Genomic DNA, 17,306 nt, shown 5'->3' on the forward strand with positions numbered 1-17,306 from the left:
TTCTTTCACAAATGTTTGTAAAAACAGTCTGCATGCCTAGGTGCTTGAATTTATACACCTGTGGCCATGGAAGTGATTGGAACACCTGATTCCAATAATTTGGATGGGTGAGCAAATACTTTTGGCAATATAGTGTATATGCAAGTCTTCAAATAAAATGGGGGAAAACTAACTAAACACAAAGATGTTGTTTTTAAAAACCTTTGGAGCTAAAAAAAAAAATCACTTTATTGACTTAAAGACCCCACACTTATACAATTTCATGAAAACAAATCTTAAACAATCTCATGAGTAAAATATTATTGATAAACAAACTTTATCAACAAAAATATTTAAAGAACTGAGGAAAACACCACTTAGAAGGAACAGTTATAAGAAAAAAAGTTTTCCTGAAAGAAAATTTCTGTCCAACGATTTGACTGAGATCAAGATCAACAAACAAAAAGACAACAGTGATTAAAATTTTACTTAACTGAATTAGTGAATAATAAATGTAAATTATTTGATAGAAGTCTGATGTTATTGACAAATGTGAATCTGACTCTGGCTTTTTAAATCTGTTGTGTTTAATTAACCCATAAAACCAAATCCCAAATAAAAGCACTAAAGCAGGATTGCAAAAACAGAAAAGTCTCAAAAGAAAAGTTTCAAACATTAAGAGATTAATTCTTAGTTATTTACATTTTTTTGATGTTGAGATATACAGACTTTTTCTCAGCCTGTTTTTTCATTCTGAATTCAGCTGATTGTCTTCATCATCTTCTGCTCTTCGCTGTTCATCTGTTTAAAAAGTTGATAAATAGTCAGATTATTGTTTATTAATTAGGTTTTTTTAAATAAACTTCTGAAATCCAGTGTAAAATTGAATCAAATATTGACCCTAAAGGTAATAAACTCTAAGAATATTTTATTATAATTAACTTACTTTCATGGGATTTGATTCATCTGAAGAGGCGGATGACGTGTCAGAAGCTACAAAAATAAAATAAAATGTTAATTTGTTCTATTTGGCTTTAAAATAGTTACATCAGCAACATAATGTTATGAGACAAAGCAAGATGAAAATATTTATAATACTCACTGTTTGCTGGCTTGAATCCTGAAACCAACAGCATAACATTTATTTATAGTTTTTATAAAAGAAAACAATAAAATATTTGCATTTAAATGAATTAAAAGCATTAAATCTTAAAATGTAATGTTTACTTAGAAGCACCAAATGCTAAATATAGCTGAAATATAAACAAATACTATGTGAGCAGGTTTTATGATACATAGAATATCTTTGGTTTCTCACCGTTATCTCTCTTCTTCCACCAGACGATTCCAGCAATGATGGCAACCAGAGCCAGAACTGCAGCAACAACCCCAATAATGATAGGAATGGAGTTTCCTGAAAGAAAATCATTTAAACTGATTAGACTACATAAAATATCACAAAAAAAAAAAAAAACATTTGAAACAAACGTGTTGGGGGTGAAGAAATATTAAAGCCTTTGAGTAAAAACTGCAGTAAAAACATTGATTTTGATACAAAATAAAGCAACACTGTAATTGAGGTCTGAATTTTTACTTATAGTTTGATTTTATCCAAACATCATTTTTTGCTAATGAACTAAAAACAAACTAAATGTGGTCAACTTTCTGAGCTCTAAGGGTTTTAGAAGCATTTCTGCCTGGAAAAATTCATACTGAAATAAATGAAGAACAGCTTCATAATGATCAGATTTAGATGCAAACCTTTGATATTTGTTCAAAGGTAAGACATATAAACTAGGGCTGCAACTAACGATTATTTTAAAAATCGATGAATCGGCCGATTATTTTTTCGATTAATCGATGAATCGGACAAAAAATATTTTTTATACTAACCTCTTTATTCCAAAATAAACATTTTAGACAGAACAAACAATCACACAAGTACAGGTTGCTCATTAACTGTACTGGTGCAGTATGAAAAATAAATGTTTGTGTTAAAACTACGCAAACTTACATGAGAAATGTAGCTGTACATCCACAAAATATAGGCTACTTTGTTTCATAAAGCGCAAAAAAATACATTTTTGTTTTTAAAAGCCCCTCAGGGGTTCAAACAATAGGCCCCCCCATTTCAACAAATTAGTTTTTTTTAGACTAGAAGAGTTCTGCCTTTTAAGACAGGAAAGTATAGCAGTTAAAGTTGCTACTTGAGAAAATACTGAACCATAGAGATAAAAATAGCCCTGTGATTCAAATTATAAATTGTATTTGGAATAAAAATGAGAGAACTAGGGGTGCTAAAAAACCCATCCTCCAAAGACAGATATTTACATGGGAATGTGGCAAATATAATTAATTGACATATTACTGATCTTGCTGGATTTTATTCTGCTTTACTTCCAGAAATTGCAGGATCTTCTTTACTTTATCTTTGCCAGAAGATTTAAACTTTAAAAGCCTTGCCCTCATAATTTGCAAGTTAATTTATTTATAAAGTAAATATAAACGCTGCTTAAGCTAATTCAAATGAAATTAAAAGTAAAATAAGTAGCCAACCTTATTACTGTCTGTAACCTACTAACACGGTAAGGAAAGCATCAGATGAGCTACCTGAGAAACTAACGTTACGTTTCCCCACTTTAAAACGAAACAAACATGGTCGCTCACCCTGCTGATCAGCTCTCTTCACTGCCATCGAAGGCTCCAACGTGTTTCCTTTTCAGGTGCTGCGTTATAAGAGTGGCGCTTCCGTGCCATGTTCATTTGTTTTTACAAAAGTTGCATGTTACGACTTTTTTCACTGTACAAAGCGTAGGCTATTTTAATTATTGTGATCAATTTGCGACGTCAATCCCGGTGCATGCGCGCTTCATTTGCAGTCTGGACACTGAGGGTAAACATCCTCTGACTGCAGCGCTGAGAGGGACTCCTGCGGGAGCGGGGTTGGGATGGGGGAGGAGCCCCACGGCAATGACGACGGCGGCGGATGACGCATTAATCGCACGACACAACTAATCAATGATGAAATTCGTTGCCAACGCTTTTAAAAGTCGATTTTTATCGATTCGTTGTTGCAGCCCTAATATAAACAATGTTTTAGTTGGAACCATTAATTCAACTGTTCCTATTTTTGATTTATTTGTTATTAAAAAGACATTTTTTAACCTCAGCCCCAATAAATATATTATAAACTCAGAATAATTAAACCGCTCTTTATATGCTCTTTCTAAATAAATAGTTTTAAACACCATGAAAAACCTTAGATTTTATAAATCAATATATTTAGTGAAAGCACATTTGTTCTTCTCAGAGGTTTTAGTGGGAATTTTGGCAGGTGGAGTGATATTTTAGCACAATTTAGCCAAACGTAACAAAATTATGACAAATAAGTTTTTCACCTCATGAAAGAAATCTGGTCTAATTAAAGTGTCGACTTCCGTTATAGGAATTATTCTGCATAACAAAGAGCCTTTGGCAACGGCATTTACCCGCTTTGTTATCAAAATGTACTATTGTGCAGACCACAAAACATATATAAAATAAAAATAAAATGAGCTGATTTGTATCCTTTTGTCTACAAAAAAAAAGAATTTTCCTGAACAAAATTAATGTAAACAAATGTGCAAAAATAATTATCAATGAAAAATGTGACCAAAAACCACTGAAACTGGTATAATTATCTATCTTTCTTTATGAATGTTGACTTGGGAGAAAATTAGAAGTGCTCCAGAACTTCCAATCTAAAACAGAATTTCAGAGTCTGTTCACATTTAGTTCTGTGCACAATAAGAACAGGAGCAGCCAATTCCTGTACTTCTCTGAAAAAAGTACTGTAAGGATTACCTACAGAGTTTGAAGTGTTAGTTTCTCTAATTTCATCCTATATCAAACATGACAGGTTTCAGCAAGCAGAGGACTTTTCTACTATGCTGTTTTTCTCACTGAGTTGGAGCATAAAAGATTTTTTAATGTCCTTCCTATGTTTAGATTGCTCTAAAAAACACAAATGATTGTGCAAAACCCATTTACCTAATTGTATTGTGAGGGTTTTACCTCCTTCCACAGACAGTGTAAAAATGGGTTTTGTTCTATTCAGACCAGAACTGATATGTTTGGGCTTAACAGGTTAAAGAAATGTTTTCAGCAGCATTATAGTTTTTGCAAAAACATATTCAAAAGGATCTGTTTTCTGCCTCACTGGTTAAAATGAGGAGGGGGTAAGTTGATTCAAAGATAAAGGCTTAAACATTTCCACAGGCTAATTAAAACTATGAGGACAACTGTCTGATGTTAAAAAATAGTTTCTACTTTTCTGTTTAGTTTGTGTTTATTATTTATAAAGTGTATGAGAACATGGATCACTATGATGATTTTAACAGGCCATCACTGCTTCATCATAGTTTAACCCCTTCAGCTCTGATCCTCTAATGTGTCTCATCATAGTCAGCTAGGTTAGTTCTGGGCTCATTAGTAGCCTACATGGTGATTGGATGTTAAAATGGGGGCTCAGAATGGCAGGGGAGGGAGGGGGGCAATGTTTCTGTCTTTCTGCAGATTTCATTTGATGGAGGAACACCCTCTTCCTTCTTTGTATAGACTAAAAATAAAATTCTTCTGATCGATGGGATGACAGGTCCTATTTTAGCCTAAATCAGAGCTATTTTCAGGTCTGCTGATCTTTTTTTTAGGTTGAATCAATGGCTTTGCTGCCAGACCTCATGCACCTCTTTTGTATGTTTATTTTCTCAAAACATCAAAAACATAACATTTATTTAAAATTCTGGATTTTTAAATGACTAAATTTGAAACAATCTATTTCTACAATAATTCTATTTTGCTGAAAACAAACAGCCAGCAATGAACCCCATTATGAAGTTAAAAGAATTCAGGATGCATTTCCATTTGTTGGAGTTCAGTAAACTTATAACTAATGTCAAAATCACAGTTACTTAAATATTCCAACTTTAATTTCTGTCCTTAGCTGCACTGTAGGAGCTCCATCATTAATCCACTGTAAATGCTTCAGTCTTGTTAGAAAAATGTATCTTTCATTTCTGTTCAACACATCCATTAAATCTGATTTAGGCTGAGCTCCCATCATGGAGGAGATGTTGACCTGTAGCTGCCGAGGAGATGGTAGAGATCCAACTAAAGGTTCATATGTTGGACTCAGACAAAGAGTAAATCTGTTTCAGCCACTAATCTTTTTTATAGGAGAAGCTATATTAATAAATGTCCATCTTCTTTATATCAGGACACAATCTGCTTCCTCCTCCTGCTGATCTGCATTACAGGCCTGTCAGTTTAATAATGTGTGAAATAATATATAACAATATATAAATATGTTACCAAAACTGCAAAAAGGTAGAATAAGAAACTGAAGATAAGATAGCTGGAAAAATAAATATATAAACAAGTGAACAAATCTAAGATATGAGTAAACCTAGGGTGGAAAATGATGATTTTATGACCTCTTAAGGCTTTTAGATGACTGTTTATAACCTTTTAAGACCTTTGTTTCAACTTTAGTTTAACCCCAAAGAGAGATGTAAAGAGCACAAAATTACTTCCACCTGGAAGTAATTTTTTGTTCTTCTGTTTTTCCCAATATGAAATAAATGAAAAAATAAATAAAGCAATGTAAAGTGGCAAACTTGAGTATTACACCAAATGTAAATAAATTAAATGACGTTTTAACTACATATTTTGTTTTTAAAATTAATTTATAATACTAAAGCCTTACCTTCATTAGTTCTGATCTTTGGCTTTTCCAGACGAGTGTTGATGTCTCTGTCAACACCAGAGAGCTGAAACACACATTCATATTGTGTCCAGTCCTCAGATGATAGAAGTTTCAGGTCAACGTTCATCTGGAAGGTTCCATCATTGTTAGGAAGGATCTCTCCTTTCTCCACACCATCATGGATCTCTGCTCCATCTTTCCTCCAGAACATTTCTGCTCTGTTGGGGTAGAAACCTGTAGCAAAGCAGCTGATTGGAGAGGAGGAAGACTTCTGGAGGATGAACACTGAGGGAAGATCTAAAGGATAAATAAACATTCTTTTTATTACAAAAAAATCTAAATATTAACATTAACAGCAAACAGTTACTGAGACTTAATAGTGTTTATGCAGAACAAAGTGGATACAGGAATGTAGCTTTTTCTTTTAAACCACATGATGTTTAGTAATACCTGTTTTCATCAGAGAGCTCCTCCCGTAGCTCACATACTTCTTCAGCCACTCAGGACACGTCTGAGTTAAGTAAAAACTCTCATTATCTGCAGCATATTTATCATTATCCCACTCATTTTTGCTGATGACAGCCTGTTGTACTGGAGCGATCCATGTCAGTGTCTCCAGGTCCAGAACAATGAAATCTTCTCCATCATAACCAATCTGATCATAACCTTTAACCTCTCCAGTCTCATTATCCCACTCACAGCCGTACATCTGCTGATAGACATGAACTCCTGAGACAAAGAGACAGAGTTTGATTAATAGCAGTGACTAGCAGCAAACTTTCTATTTCTGTTTCCAGAAAAACAATACATGGTCACTTTACCAAGTGTTTGAAGGTTCAATGGGACAATGGCTACATATAAATAAAACATAACGGCTTTATGTCCCAAATATTTAATGAAATAAATTTAAGGAAAAAAATAAATAAAGTAACTTTGTTAGTATCAGTCTAGCTAATCTGTAAAGATCACTGACTGTGAGTATATTATATTATATTATATTTACAGTATTTCTTAGTATGTTGGGACATGTAGTTTGTTCTGTAATGGGTTTTTAAATGTGTGAACCTTCCAGGGGATGACAGAAATTAGCAGTAGCAAACTCTGGTATAAGACGCCTTTTCTTTTTCAGATTAATATATTTTGTACACTGTTCGTGTTAAATGAACAAAAATAATAATAAATGGAAGGACTCTGGAGAAGACTATACTGATTAGAGAAAGAAAGAAAGAACTGCAGAGGCACAAAAGTGAGCATCGTTCACATTCTAAGAAGTGAACAAAACAACAAAAACTGTTGATCATAACCAATGCTATTCATAGCATGGCACTAATAATCTGTGAATATATTGAACTTTCTAATGTAAAATCATTGTTGAAAACTTACTGAAAAACTTGCTACATTAAAACATGTTCAAACATGTTCAAAACAAATATATCTTAAAAAAATGATGAAACATTAATTTTAATGTTCAAGTACAGTAAAATATGCATTAATATGAGCTGAAGGGTCATCATTAAAAAAAGTGGACATCAGCTTGACCTCCGCCCCCTCATGTGTATATTTGGTACACTTGTGTTAATGATGAAAACTGTTGACAACCACTTAAAACTATTTGCACAATAATTGTTGACACGAATATGTGCAAAAACCTAAATTAAATTTAAAAAAAGCAATTATTAAAGAATATATGATATGTAAAAAATCAATAATGAACAAACCTCCAGTCTGGTTGAATCGTTGTTTTGCAATGTCTATGTTGACATTGAAGATTTGTTGTTTTTCCCAGCATGTTCCAGTTTCCTCCTCCCAGTAACGTGGATGTTCTGAACTCACTTCATTCATCCATTCCTGTTTAGGAATGTTTTTCTGGGTTCTGCTGTCACAGTAACTGATCTGAACTCCATCCACCAACCCAACAGACACGTAAGAAGGGAAGTTTGGGATCCCAGAAGATGCCGTGTAGAAATACTTCAGAGAGTGGATCGCTGTGAGGAAAAGCAAAGAGCTGGATGATTTAACACCATCCCTCTGTTGTTGAACAATATGGTAAAATCTTAAAAAAAACTATATATTTTTTTATTTCAGTCAATATGAAACAATTCTAATATCTGTATAAATATTATAAAAACCTCAGATAAAAGAAAGCCCACAGCAGATACCAGTACCTTCCTCTGAAAATCCTTTTTGTCAAGTCTGTGAAACTCCACTGATATAACATTTTAGAAATGTATGTTTTTAAAATAACAAAATATAATTATTTTTGTTTGGTGCTACAAGCACAACAGATAATGGGCTGCTCAGTGGTACAGTGCGTAGCACTGCTGCCAGACTTTGAGTTCGATTCCCGGCCTGGGGTCTTTCTGCATGGAGTTTGCATGTTCTGCCTGAGCATGCATGGGTTCTCTCCGGGTACTCCGGCTTCCGACCACAGTCCAAAAACATGACTGTTAGGTTAACTGGCTTCTCTACAGTCCCCTTAGGTGTGAATGAGTGTGTGAATGGTTGTTTGTCCTGTTTGTTTCTGTGTTGCCCTGCAATGGACTGGCGACCTGTCCAGGGCGTACCACACCGCTTGCCCGTAGACAGCTAGGGATAGGCACCAGCACCCCTCGCGACCCCACTTGGGATAATGGATGGATGGATGAAGCACAACAAATATATTTCGCTTACTGTATTATACGTAGAGGTGCAGAAAAAAAAAACTCAATTTGTGCATAGTTAAGTAGCCACAGTCAGTGATGGCCTGGGGTACCATGTAAGCTGCTGGTGTTGGTCCACTGTGTTTTATCAAGGGCAGGGTCAATGCAGCTAGCTATACGGAGATTTTGGAGCACTTCATGCTTCCATCTGCTGAAAAGCTGTATGGAGATAAAGATTTAATTTTTCAGCACGACCTGGAACCTGCTCACAGTGCCAAAACCACTGGTAAATGGTTTACTGACACTGTGCACAATTGGCCTGCCAACTCTCCTGACCTGAACCCCATTGAAAATCTGTGTGATATTGTGAAGAGAAAGTTGAGAGATGCAAGACCCAACACTCTGGATGAGCTAAAGGCCGCTATGAAAGCCTCCTGGGCCTCCATAACACCTCAGCAGTGCCACAGGCTGATTGCCTCCATGCCACGCCGCATTAAAGCAGTCATTTCTGCAGAAGGATTCCCGACCAAGTATTGAGTGCATAACTTTACATAATTATTTGAAGGTTGACCTTTTTTGTATTAAGAACACTTTTCTTTTATTGGTCGGATAAAATATGCTAACTTTGTGAGATAGGAATTTAGGGTTCTCATGAGCTGTTTGCCAAAATCATCCATATTAAGTCAACAATAGACCTGAAATATTTCAGTTAGTGTGAGATGAAGCTAAAATACATGAATGTTCAAGTTTTATCATTATATTATGGAAAATAATGAAGTTCATCACAATATACTAATATTTTGAGAAGGACGGGTAAATAATACTGAATCTAAAAAGGTTATTTTTAATTTATTAGTGTTGACTGCCCTGTCTGATGTAATGTGAATACAAGCGGATTCATCCCGCCCTTTCAAAGTAAGCTAGCCTGTGGAGCTAAACGAGGAGTGCTGTAGAATGAATATAAAAAAAACTTGGTGAACAAACACTGACAGGAAGTCTAACACTCTCATATGGCAGCCCGCATCATGACAAATGTTTTTAATAATTTCGATAACTATCACCATATAGTTTATGACAAGCTGATGAGAGAACAAACAAAAAGTCCTTCACCAGCTCAGTGTTCTGTGGCAGAATCCCTTTAGACAGCGACTCCCTACTCTACTACATCGGAGAGACTGAAAGATATCACAGAGTCTATTGCCCATTATCGGGCCAAAGGTATGTGTGAATACATTAGCAAATGCTACACTTTGTCATCAAGGCGTCATTTTGCACGAACTGTCCTTCCTGCTAGAAACATGAAATGTTGTATGAACTTTTGTCATAGGACTTTTTCACCATTACCAACTCAAAATATCTCCAAGGGTCATTTTCGCCACGAGGCCCCACAGGAGAAAATATACCTACTGGTCTGAAAGACTTTATGGCAGCTTGGAGCTTAGAAGAGGTGAAGCTAGTCTGTCTGACTACAGGTAATGCAGCCAACGTCATACTAGCAGCTAGAGCAGTTAAATGGATGGATGTGGCTTCAGTGCTTTAGACAGTGGCAGCTAGTGGAGTTTTCTCCAGGGGGCTATAAATTCAAAATAGACATATACCTAAAACCAGTGAAACGTATACTAAGTTATCAGACCAGTATATTCATACACTATGAATGCCAGCAACAAAAAACATTATAAAAACAATTTATAAAAAGCAAAAAATTATTTAATGTACAGGTTTACTTTAATTACTTTAATAATGGAGAAGTTATTTGTCAGCTTTATAATTTTTAATATATAAAACTATTTATTTTCTGAGAATGTGTTTATTTAAGAGCAATTGTGCAAATTATTGATCACCTTGAAAAAGTACACTATATTATATTATTTTCCATGTGAATCCTAGATTGCTCATTCTTCTTTGCCTTTTCTAAAAAGTCCAAACGATTTCACCTACAGCTTTACTTGCTTTAAGGGACATCACTTAATTTAATTCTTCTTGCTCTATTTCTCTCTCTTTCACCCAATATCGTCTCCAACTTCCACAACTCGACCTGTCTGTGACCCGCACAACGATTGTGATGACAATTCCTGCAAGCAAGCTCTGGGCACAGAAGAGCTGTGCCCAGAGCTTGCTTATCCTTTTGCATTGCAGAGGAGCTACTGCGCATGTACAACTTTTAACATCCTCATGTTTGATGAAGGGAAAGTAGAATAAAGTTTTAGCCTCGCTGCATGGAGTTAGCCTAGCCTTGTAGCTAAACCAGGTGCTGAAAAAAGACTGAGTGAACCATCTCCATCTGTCTTTGGACTGCTGATTAAATTTAGATTTTTGGCTGATCATGTCCAAACGGTTTCACCGCCAGCTTCTGTTGGTAACTTTGCTCTAAGGGACTTTACTTTCACAACTCGACCTGTCATTCAGCCGCCCTACAACTGTGACGACAGTTCCTGTCAGCTAGGGGCACAGCTCTCCTGCGCCCAAGCCCTCCTATACTTTTGTATTGCAGAGGCACTACTGCACATGTACAACTTTTAACGAGAGTCTAAAGATTTTGGCACCATAGGGCGGAAATACATCACCAATCCGAGGACGAACGAAACAGCTTTACTCGTCATTAATGATGAAATATTTATCTTTCACATCTAAAAAAAAACATGAATATATTTTGAAATATTTAAACTTCATACTTTAATTTTTAAATGTTTGTGTCTTAATCAAGCTCATTGGGTAGGTGGAGCAGCGCCCTAGAGCCCTCTATTGCAGGCATCCCCAACCTTGGTCCTCGAGGCCCCCTGTCCTGCAGGTTTTAGAGGTTTCCCTGCTTTAGCACAGCTGAATATAACGACTGAGTAGACCAAAAGCCTGTTAATCAGCTTTCAATTAAAATCAGCTGTGCTGGAGCAAGGAAACCTCTAAAACCTGCAGGACAGCGGGCCTCGAGGACCAAGGTTGGGGATGCCTGCTCTATTGGACAGCTGCCACTGGTTTCAGGTATAGACTACACTTGGCTATTGATATGTGGAATTTGGTTTCATATGCAGCATTTTCTCTATTTTCACTACAGCAAAAAGTCTTTATCACAGTCACAGACCCTTATCATTTTGATCTTTAACAAAATAAACAATATCATGGTTAACTGCAATTCATATTGTAAACCATTTTTTTTATTTTAAATGTGTATACATTTAAAATTAGTTTCTTAATTTGATCCTTGAGTGCATTAAATTCATGGTCTTCATAAAAGTGAGTTAAATCCATAATTCTGTGCTTTTAGATGTGTAAAATGATAGGATAACTTTTAGGTCGCTGATTATCTATGGGTCTGTTGAAAATGGCACCCTGCTCTGCATGTTTTGGATGTTTCTGAGCTTCAGCACACCTGCTTCAGATGATTGCAGTTCAGCATAGCCTGATAATCTGCTATCAATTGATAGCAGGTGTGTGGAAGCTGGGAAACATCTAAAACATGCAGGGCAGGGTGCCTTGAGGACCAGGGATGAAAAACAATGCCTTAGATTTCAGTTATAGACCTATTTTAAGGCTAACATATTGACCAAAAATAAATGTAAGAATTATTTTCTAAATTAAGAGCTGTATTATGATCAAGAGGGGTTATTTTAAATGTGCTCTGAGTTTTATAGTTCTACAATACTCTTTGGTTTATTGCTAGTTTAATATTTTTTTCCATTGATAGAATAAATGTTAGTGTAGGCATTATCTATTTAATGATACAGCTTAATCAAAGTGAAATTCCTTTATCAGGATCTCTTTGATTTATTGAGAAAATTGTTTTTTTCAATAAATCCTACACGGAGCAAAAGTGACTTCACTGAGTATTTTGGTATATAGGCTTTGGGAAATTCCTCAAAATGTTGTAGGAACAGCAATTTAAGATGATAACTTGAGATGGCATACACATAAGAGGATTCTGATGACAGTACAAAAATGTCTTGTGACACTGTTACATTTTTTCTTGTGTATTTTCTTCCAGTGTTGCAATTTGCAGACGTTCACTGTATGGCAGAACGTTTTGACATTTTTTAAAAGTGCTGTCCTGTTTTTTGTTTCATTTGTTGATCTGTAAAATAAGATTATTCCTGATCAAAAATACATTCCTACTAGTCAGAACTTTAAATATATATATCCTACATAAAAAATTACATTTCAGGATGCAAAAAATATGATTGTACTAGCAAGAATAAACTTTGAGAAACTTAAAACTCTTTTTAAATTTAAAGTGGCTGTATTGGCATTTTTAAGCCTGATTGAATATATATTTCAGATGTTTCAAAAGTATTTCTTCCTGAAAATTTCAGACACATAAAATATCATTCTTCTCATCTAAAATAAACATTCATCCAATCTAAAACTGAATTCTGAAGAGGATGATATTCAACTTTAGATCTCCATAATACAGTTATTACAAGTCAAAATGACAATTTCAGATACCAAAATAAATATAACATTCTAGATATCCATAAATCCAATTCTTGACATTAAAAGTAATAATTAATAGTAGTAGAACTATCATTACAGATATCAGCTATATGACTAGTTAAATTGGACTTTCAGATATCTACATTTTAATATTGCCAATCCAAAATGCAGTTTTAGATACTTACAATCATATTTAGATTAATTTTCAAAAGAATAATGGGACTCCATTTTAACATAAAACATGCAGGCTGACTAGTTACATTTCTATTATAGATAGCATTAAAGCACTCGACCTAGTCACAATTACAATACATCTTGTCAGAATTGCATTTTAGATATCACCAATTACATTTCTACCAGTACAATTAAATTTTAAGTACTCTGGAATCAAATTTGTACTAGTAAGAACTACATTTCAGATATCTACAAACCTTTACTTAACTAGTGGCCGTTTTAACGTATAATTGGTTGACCGGATATGTATTTGAGATATCTTTAATAATATTCCTCCTATCTAAAATAAACATTTTTATTATTTGAAATGTAATTCGTACAGGAACAAATGATCTAGCTTTCCTCCATTGATATGTATTGGGCAGTTATTTTCAGATATCTGAAATGACATTATTCCTATCTGAAATAAATATCATGCATGTCTAAAAATGAATTTCAGATCTCTCTAATCCAGTTGTTACTGGTTATAATTTTTATTTCTGATCAAGAATCAATGACTAAAAATAGCATATCTTACATAGTTTAAGGCTTTGGAACCTCAATTCAAGACATTCTGTTTAATATATTTAGCTCCTCTCCGAAGATCTGAAAGCAGTAATGGCGCTTGGTGATAATCTAATGCCGGAATCGAAAGTAAAGAAAATTAGTTTATCCACAGCCACGGGATTTGAGACAGACAGCGTCTTGCCCGAGAAGCTTCCCCAAAAAGTCTGTCAAAAGCAGAAGTTGTGACCATGTCTGCCTACATTTTATTAAGTCCAGAGAGACAAATATTACGTTGGTGTTAGGAAGCTGGAATAACAACTTCCTGGGTGAGGTGCTCCAAAATGGCGAAATCATACGTATCCATACATTGCATCTATAATCACTTACATAAAAGTTGTCAGTTCTAATTCAGATAGGAAGAAAGTATGGCAGGCCATTTTGACATTTATTAGAAGTGCTGCCCTCTCTGTTGTTCCATTTGTTGATCTCTAAAATAAAATGCTTCCTAGTCAAACCTTTTCTATTAGACAGAAATGTACATATAGATATCCTAAATTACATTTTTCCTAGCAAAAATTACATTTCAGGTTGCCAAACATATAATTGTACTAGTAAGAATAAACTTTCAAATACCTAGAAAGAAATCTTTAGAAATTTTAAGTGGCCCTTTTTACATTCATTAGCTTGACTGAATATATATTTCAGATGTCTCAAATGCATTTCTTACTAGTCAGAATTAACATTTCGTATATATAAAATTACAATCTTCCTATCTAAAACAAACATTCTTCCTATCTAAAAATGAATTCTGATAAGGATAAATTCTAATTTTATTTTTCATAAGAGTAACTGCTAGTCGTAATTACTATTTTAGATATCCAAAAATAATATAACATTACAGATATCCAGAAATTCAATTCTTGATATCTAAAATATATTTCTAATAGTAGAAATATATTTACAGATATCAACTATTGATATATGACTAGTTAAATTGAAATTTCAGATATCTACATTTTATTAATGCCTATCCAAAATGCAGTTTTACATACTTAACATATTTTGACTAACATGCAAAACAGAAATGGGGCGCCGTTTTAGCATAAAATATGCAGGCTGACTCACACTTTTATCACATTTCTATTATAGATAGCACTAAAGCATTCTACCTAGTCACAGTTATAATACTTCTAGACAGAATTGTATTTTAGATATTTCTAATTACATTTCTACCAGTAGAAGTTAAATTTTAATTACTCTGGAATCAAATTTGTACTAGTAAGAACTAAATCTCAGATATCTACAAATCTTTACTTATTTATGGTGGCCGTTTTAACATATATTTGTTTGTATTTCAGATATATTTAATAGTACATATTCCTCCTATCAAAAATGAACATTTCTAGAAATCTGTAACGTTATATTAATTTTTGATATCCGAAATACTAATTATGACTAGCAGTAACTCTATTATGGAGAGCTGAGATTATCATCCTAGTTGCAATTCAGTTTAGATAGGAAGAATGTTTATTTTAGTTTGGAAGAATGTTATTTTAGATATCTGAAAGTAAAAGCCCAATACACAGGAATACAAAAAGTGACGTCATTTGTCCTAGTAAGAATTACATTTCAGATATCTGAAATGTTTATTTTAGATCGGAGGAATGTTATTTTAGATATCGGAAATGTTCATTTTGACTACGAAGAAATGTATTTGAGACATCTGGAATATAAATTCAGTCAAGCTAATAAATGTCAAAATGGCCTGCCATAAAAACGGCAAATATGGATATCCACAACTACATAAATTGTTCCTTGTAAAACTAGGAACAATTTCAAATTAAAATGTATTTCTCACTCACCTGCCCATGCTCGCTGTATTACGAGCAGAATATAAATGGTTAATATCCACACTTCAGACATGTCTTGCTCTCACATTTTGTTTTCCAGTCTAAATCCTAGTTCATCGCCCTGCTGAAAAGGGAAGTAGAGGAGTTTCTGACCAATGTTGTTCTGAGCCAATGAAAAAACCTTGACAGCGACGTGATGTCACTCGCTACTAGGCTATTCAAACGGTTCAGTTTCAACAGGTTGCTGTTGAAACTGAAAGTGAACTGTCCTGTTAAGTTATGTTATCAACAAAAAGTGTTGGATAAAAGTTTTTTCCATTTTTTTTAAACTTTTGTTGTGGTTTATCTAGACAGACAGAGATAGATAGATAGATAGATAGATAGACAGACAGACAGACAGACAGACAGACAGACAGACAGACAGACAGACAGACAGACAGACAGACAGACAGACAGACAGACAGACAGACAGACAGATAGATAGATAGATAGATAGATAGATAGATAGATAGATAGATAGATAGATAGATAGATAGATACTTTATATATCCCAGATAGGGGAAATTTGCAAGTACATCCCGCTGCAGCCTGCGGGAAGGCAGGGCCCCGCCCACATCAAGGACAGCCATATTGGAAACGCTGACCGCTCTTGACTATAGGCGCTGGCGCTTTCACGTGGTATGTCCTTTTTATTTTTAAATCTTTATTAAATTTTCAGATGTTAAAATAACATTAGTAACAAACAGTCTAAAATAAACAACAATAAGGAATTATTATGAAGAGACAAATGTACATTACATTGAGGACACATTTATCTATCCAATAATTATCATACAAGCACACTTATCCCTATAGTGGTGTCGTTAGGGCTGGTGCAGTGGATTCTGGACAGATTCCCAGTCCATCGCAGATTAAGAAAAAATCTATCCATCAAATTTCTGACCCGCTTAATCCCTCATGGGGTCGCGGGGGTTGCTCGTGCCTATCTCCAGCGTTGATTAAGAAAAGCAGTGCTGAAGTTCAAATAATAATATAATATCAGTAGACCCCGCATTGGCTATCGCGGCGCAGGAATTACGGCCGCCATATTGGGGCGGTCGACCTGCTACTCAAACCAGCTGATTCAAGCTGAACACACTAATGATGCCTCAGCACTGTGCGGCGTATTTTTTGTTTAAATTTACGGACTATTGACGTCAGGGCTCGAGGGATAACTTTTCACAATTAAGATGAAAACATATCTTTACATATATCTTTATATATATCTTCTTATATGTCTACGTGCTTCCCTGCCCTGGTACGTCAGCATTTCCAATATGGCTGTCCTTGATGTGGGCGGGGCTTGACATCAAGCCTTCCCGCAGGCTGCAGCGGGATGCTTCTCGAAATTTGCCTGCCTGATAGCAGAAGATAAAAACATATAACATAGTATAAAAAACAACAACGCAGAATTAAAAACTATACATAAAATAAATAATAATATAAAAACACTCAGTCCTTCAAGAGGCATTAAACTGTCTAATGGCAGCCAGGACAAAAGATCTTCTGTACTTCTCTGTTCTGCATCTCACAGATATCAGTCTCAAACTATGGCTGTTTTCCTGAGCCACCAGTGCTGTGCAATGGATGGCTCCATTGGCCCTTATGGACTTCATCATTGCTCTAGTTCTTTTTTCCACCAGTTCCTCCATAGGAACTGTCTCCCTCTCCATCACTGTTGCAGTCCCTAAAAAGTATGTCCCTACACACATCAACGACTTAAGTTGTCTGAAGAAGTTATGTCTACTTTGTCCCTTTTTGTATGCCGCATTTGCCTGCACCAAACAGTCCAACTTATTGTCAAAACCTTATTGTCAAAGTGACGCCGGAGTACTAATATGTGGAGAAGAACTCATGGATCCCTGCTCTGTACTCTGATTTATCCAAACCCTTCATGCAGGCCACTACAGCTGA

At 35.0% G+C, this 17,306-nt stretch overlaps 1 protein-coding gene across 1 annotated transcript; it reads right to left on the reverse strand.

Moving 5' to 3' along the window:
• Positions 1-738: 738 nt before the first annotated feature.
• Positions 739-17,065, reverse strand: LOC119795108 (class I histocompatibility antigen, F10 alpha chain-like). Its single transcript, XM_038302932.1, has 11 exons — positions 16,925-17,065; positions 16,655-16,750; positions 15,366-15,378; positions 7,441-7,707; positions 6,173-6,451; positions 5,712-6,019; positions 5,329-5,333; positions 1,298-1,422; positions 1,082-1,099; positions 926-972; positions 739-780 (listed from the first exon to the last, which is right to left on the reverse strand). Exons 1-11 carry the CDS (start codon positions 17,063-17,065, stop codon positions 739-741), a joined length of 1,341 nt encoding a protein of 446 aa, XP_038158860.1.
• Positions 17,066-17,306: the final 241 nt, after the last annotated feature.

This window comes from Cyprinodon tularosa, unplaced genomic scaffold (genome assembly GCF_016077235.1).
Source record: "Cyprinodon tularosa strain WSP-4 unplaced genomic scaffold, ASM1607723v1 ctg5, whole genome shotgun sequence".
NCBI classification, from domain to species: domain Eukaryota; kingdom Metazoa; phylum Chordata; class Actinopteri; order Cyprinodontiformes; family Cyprinodontidae; genus Cyprinodon; species Cyprinodon tularosa.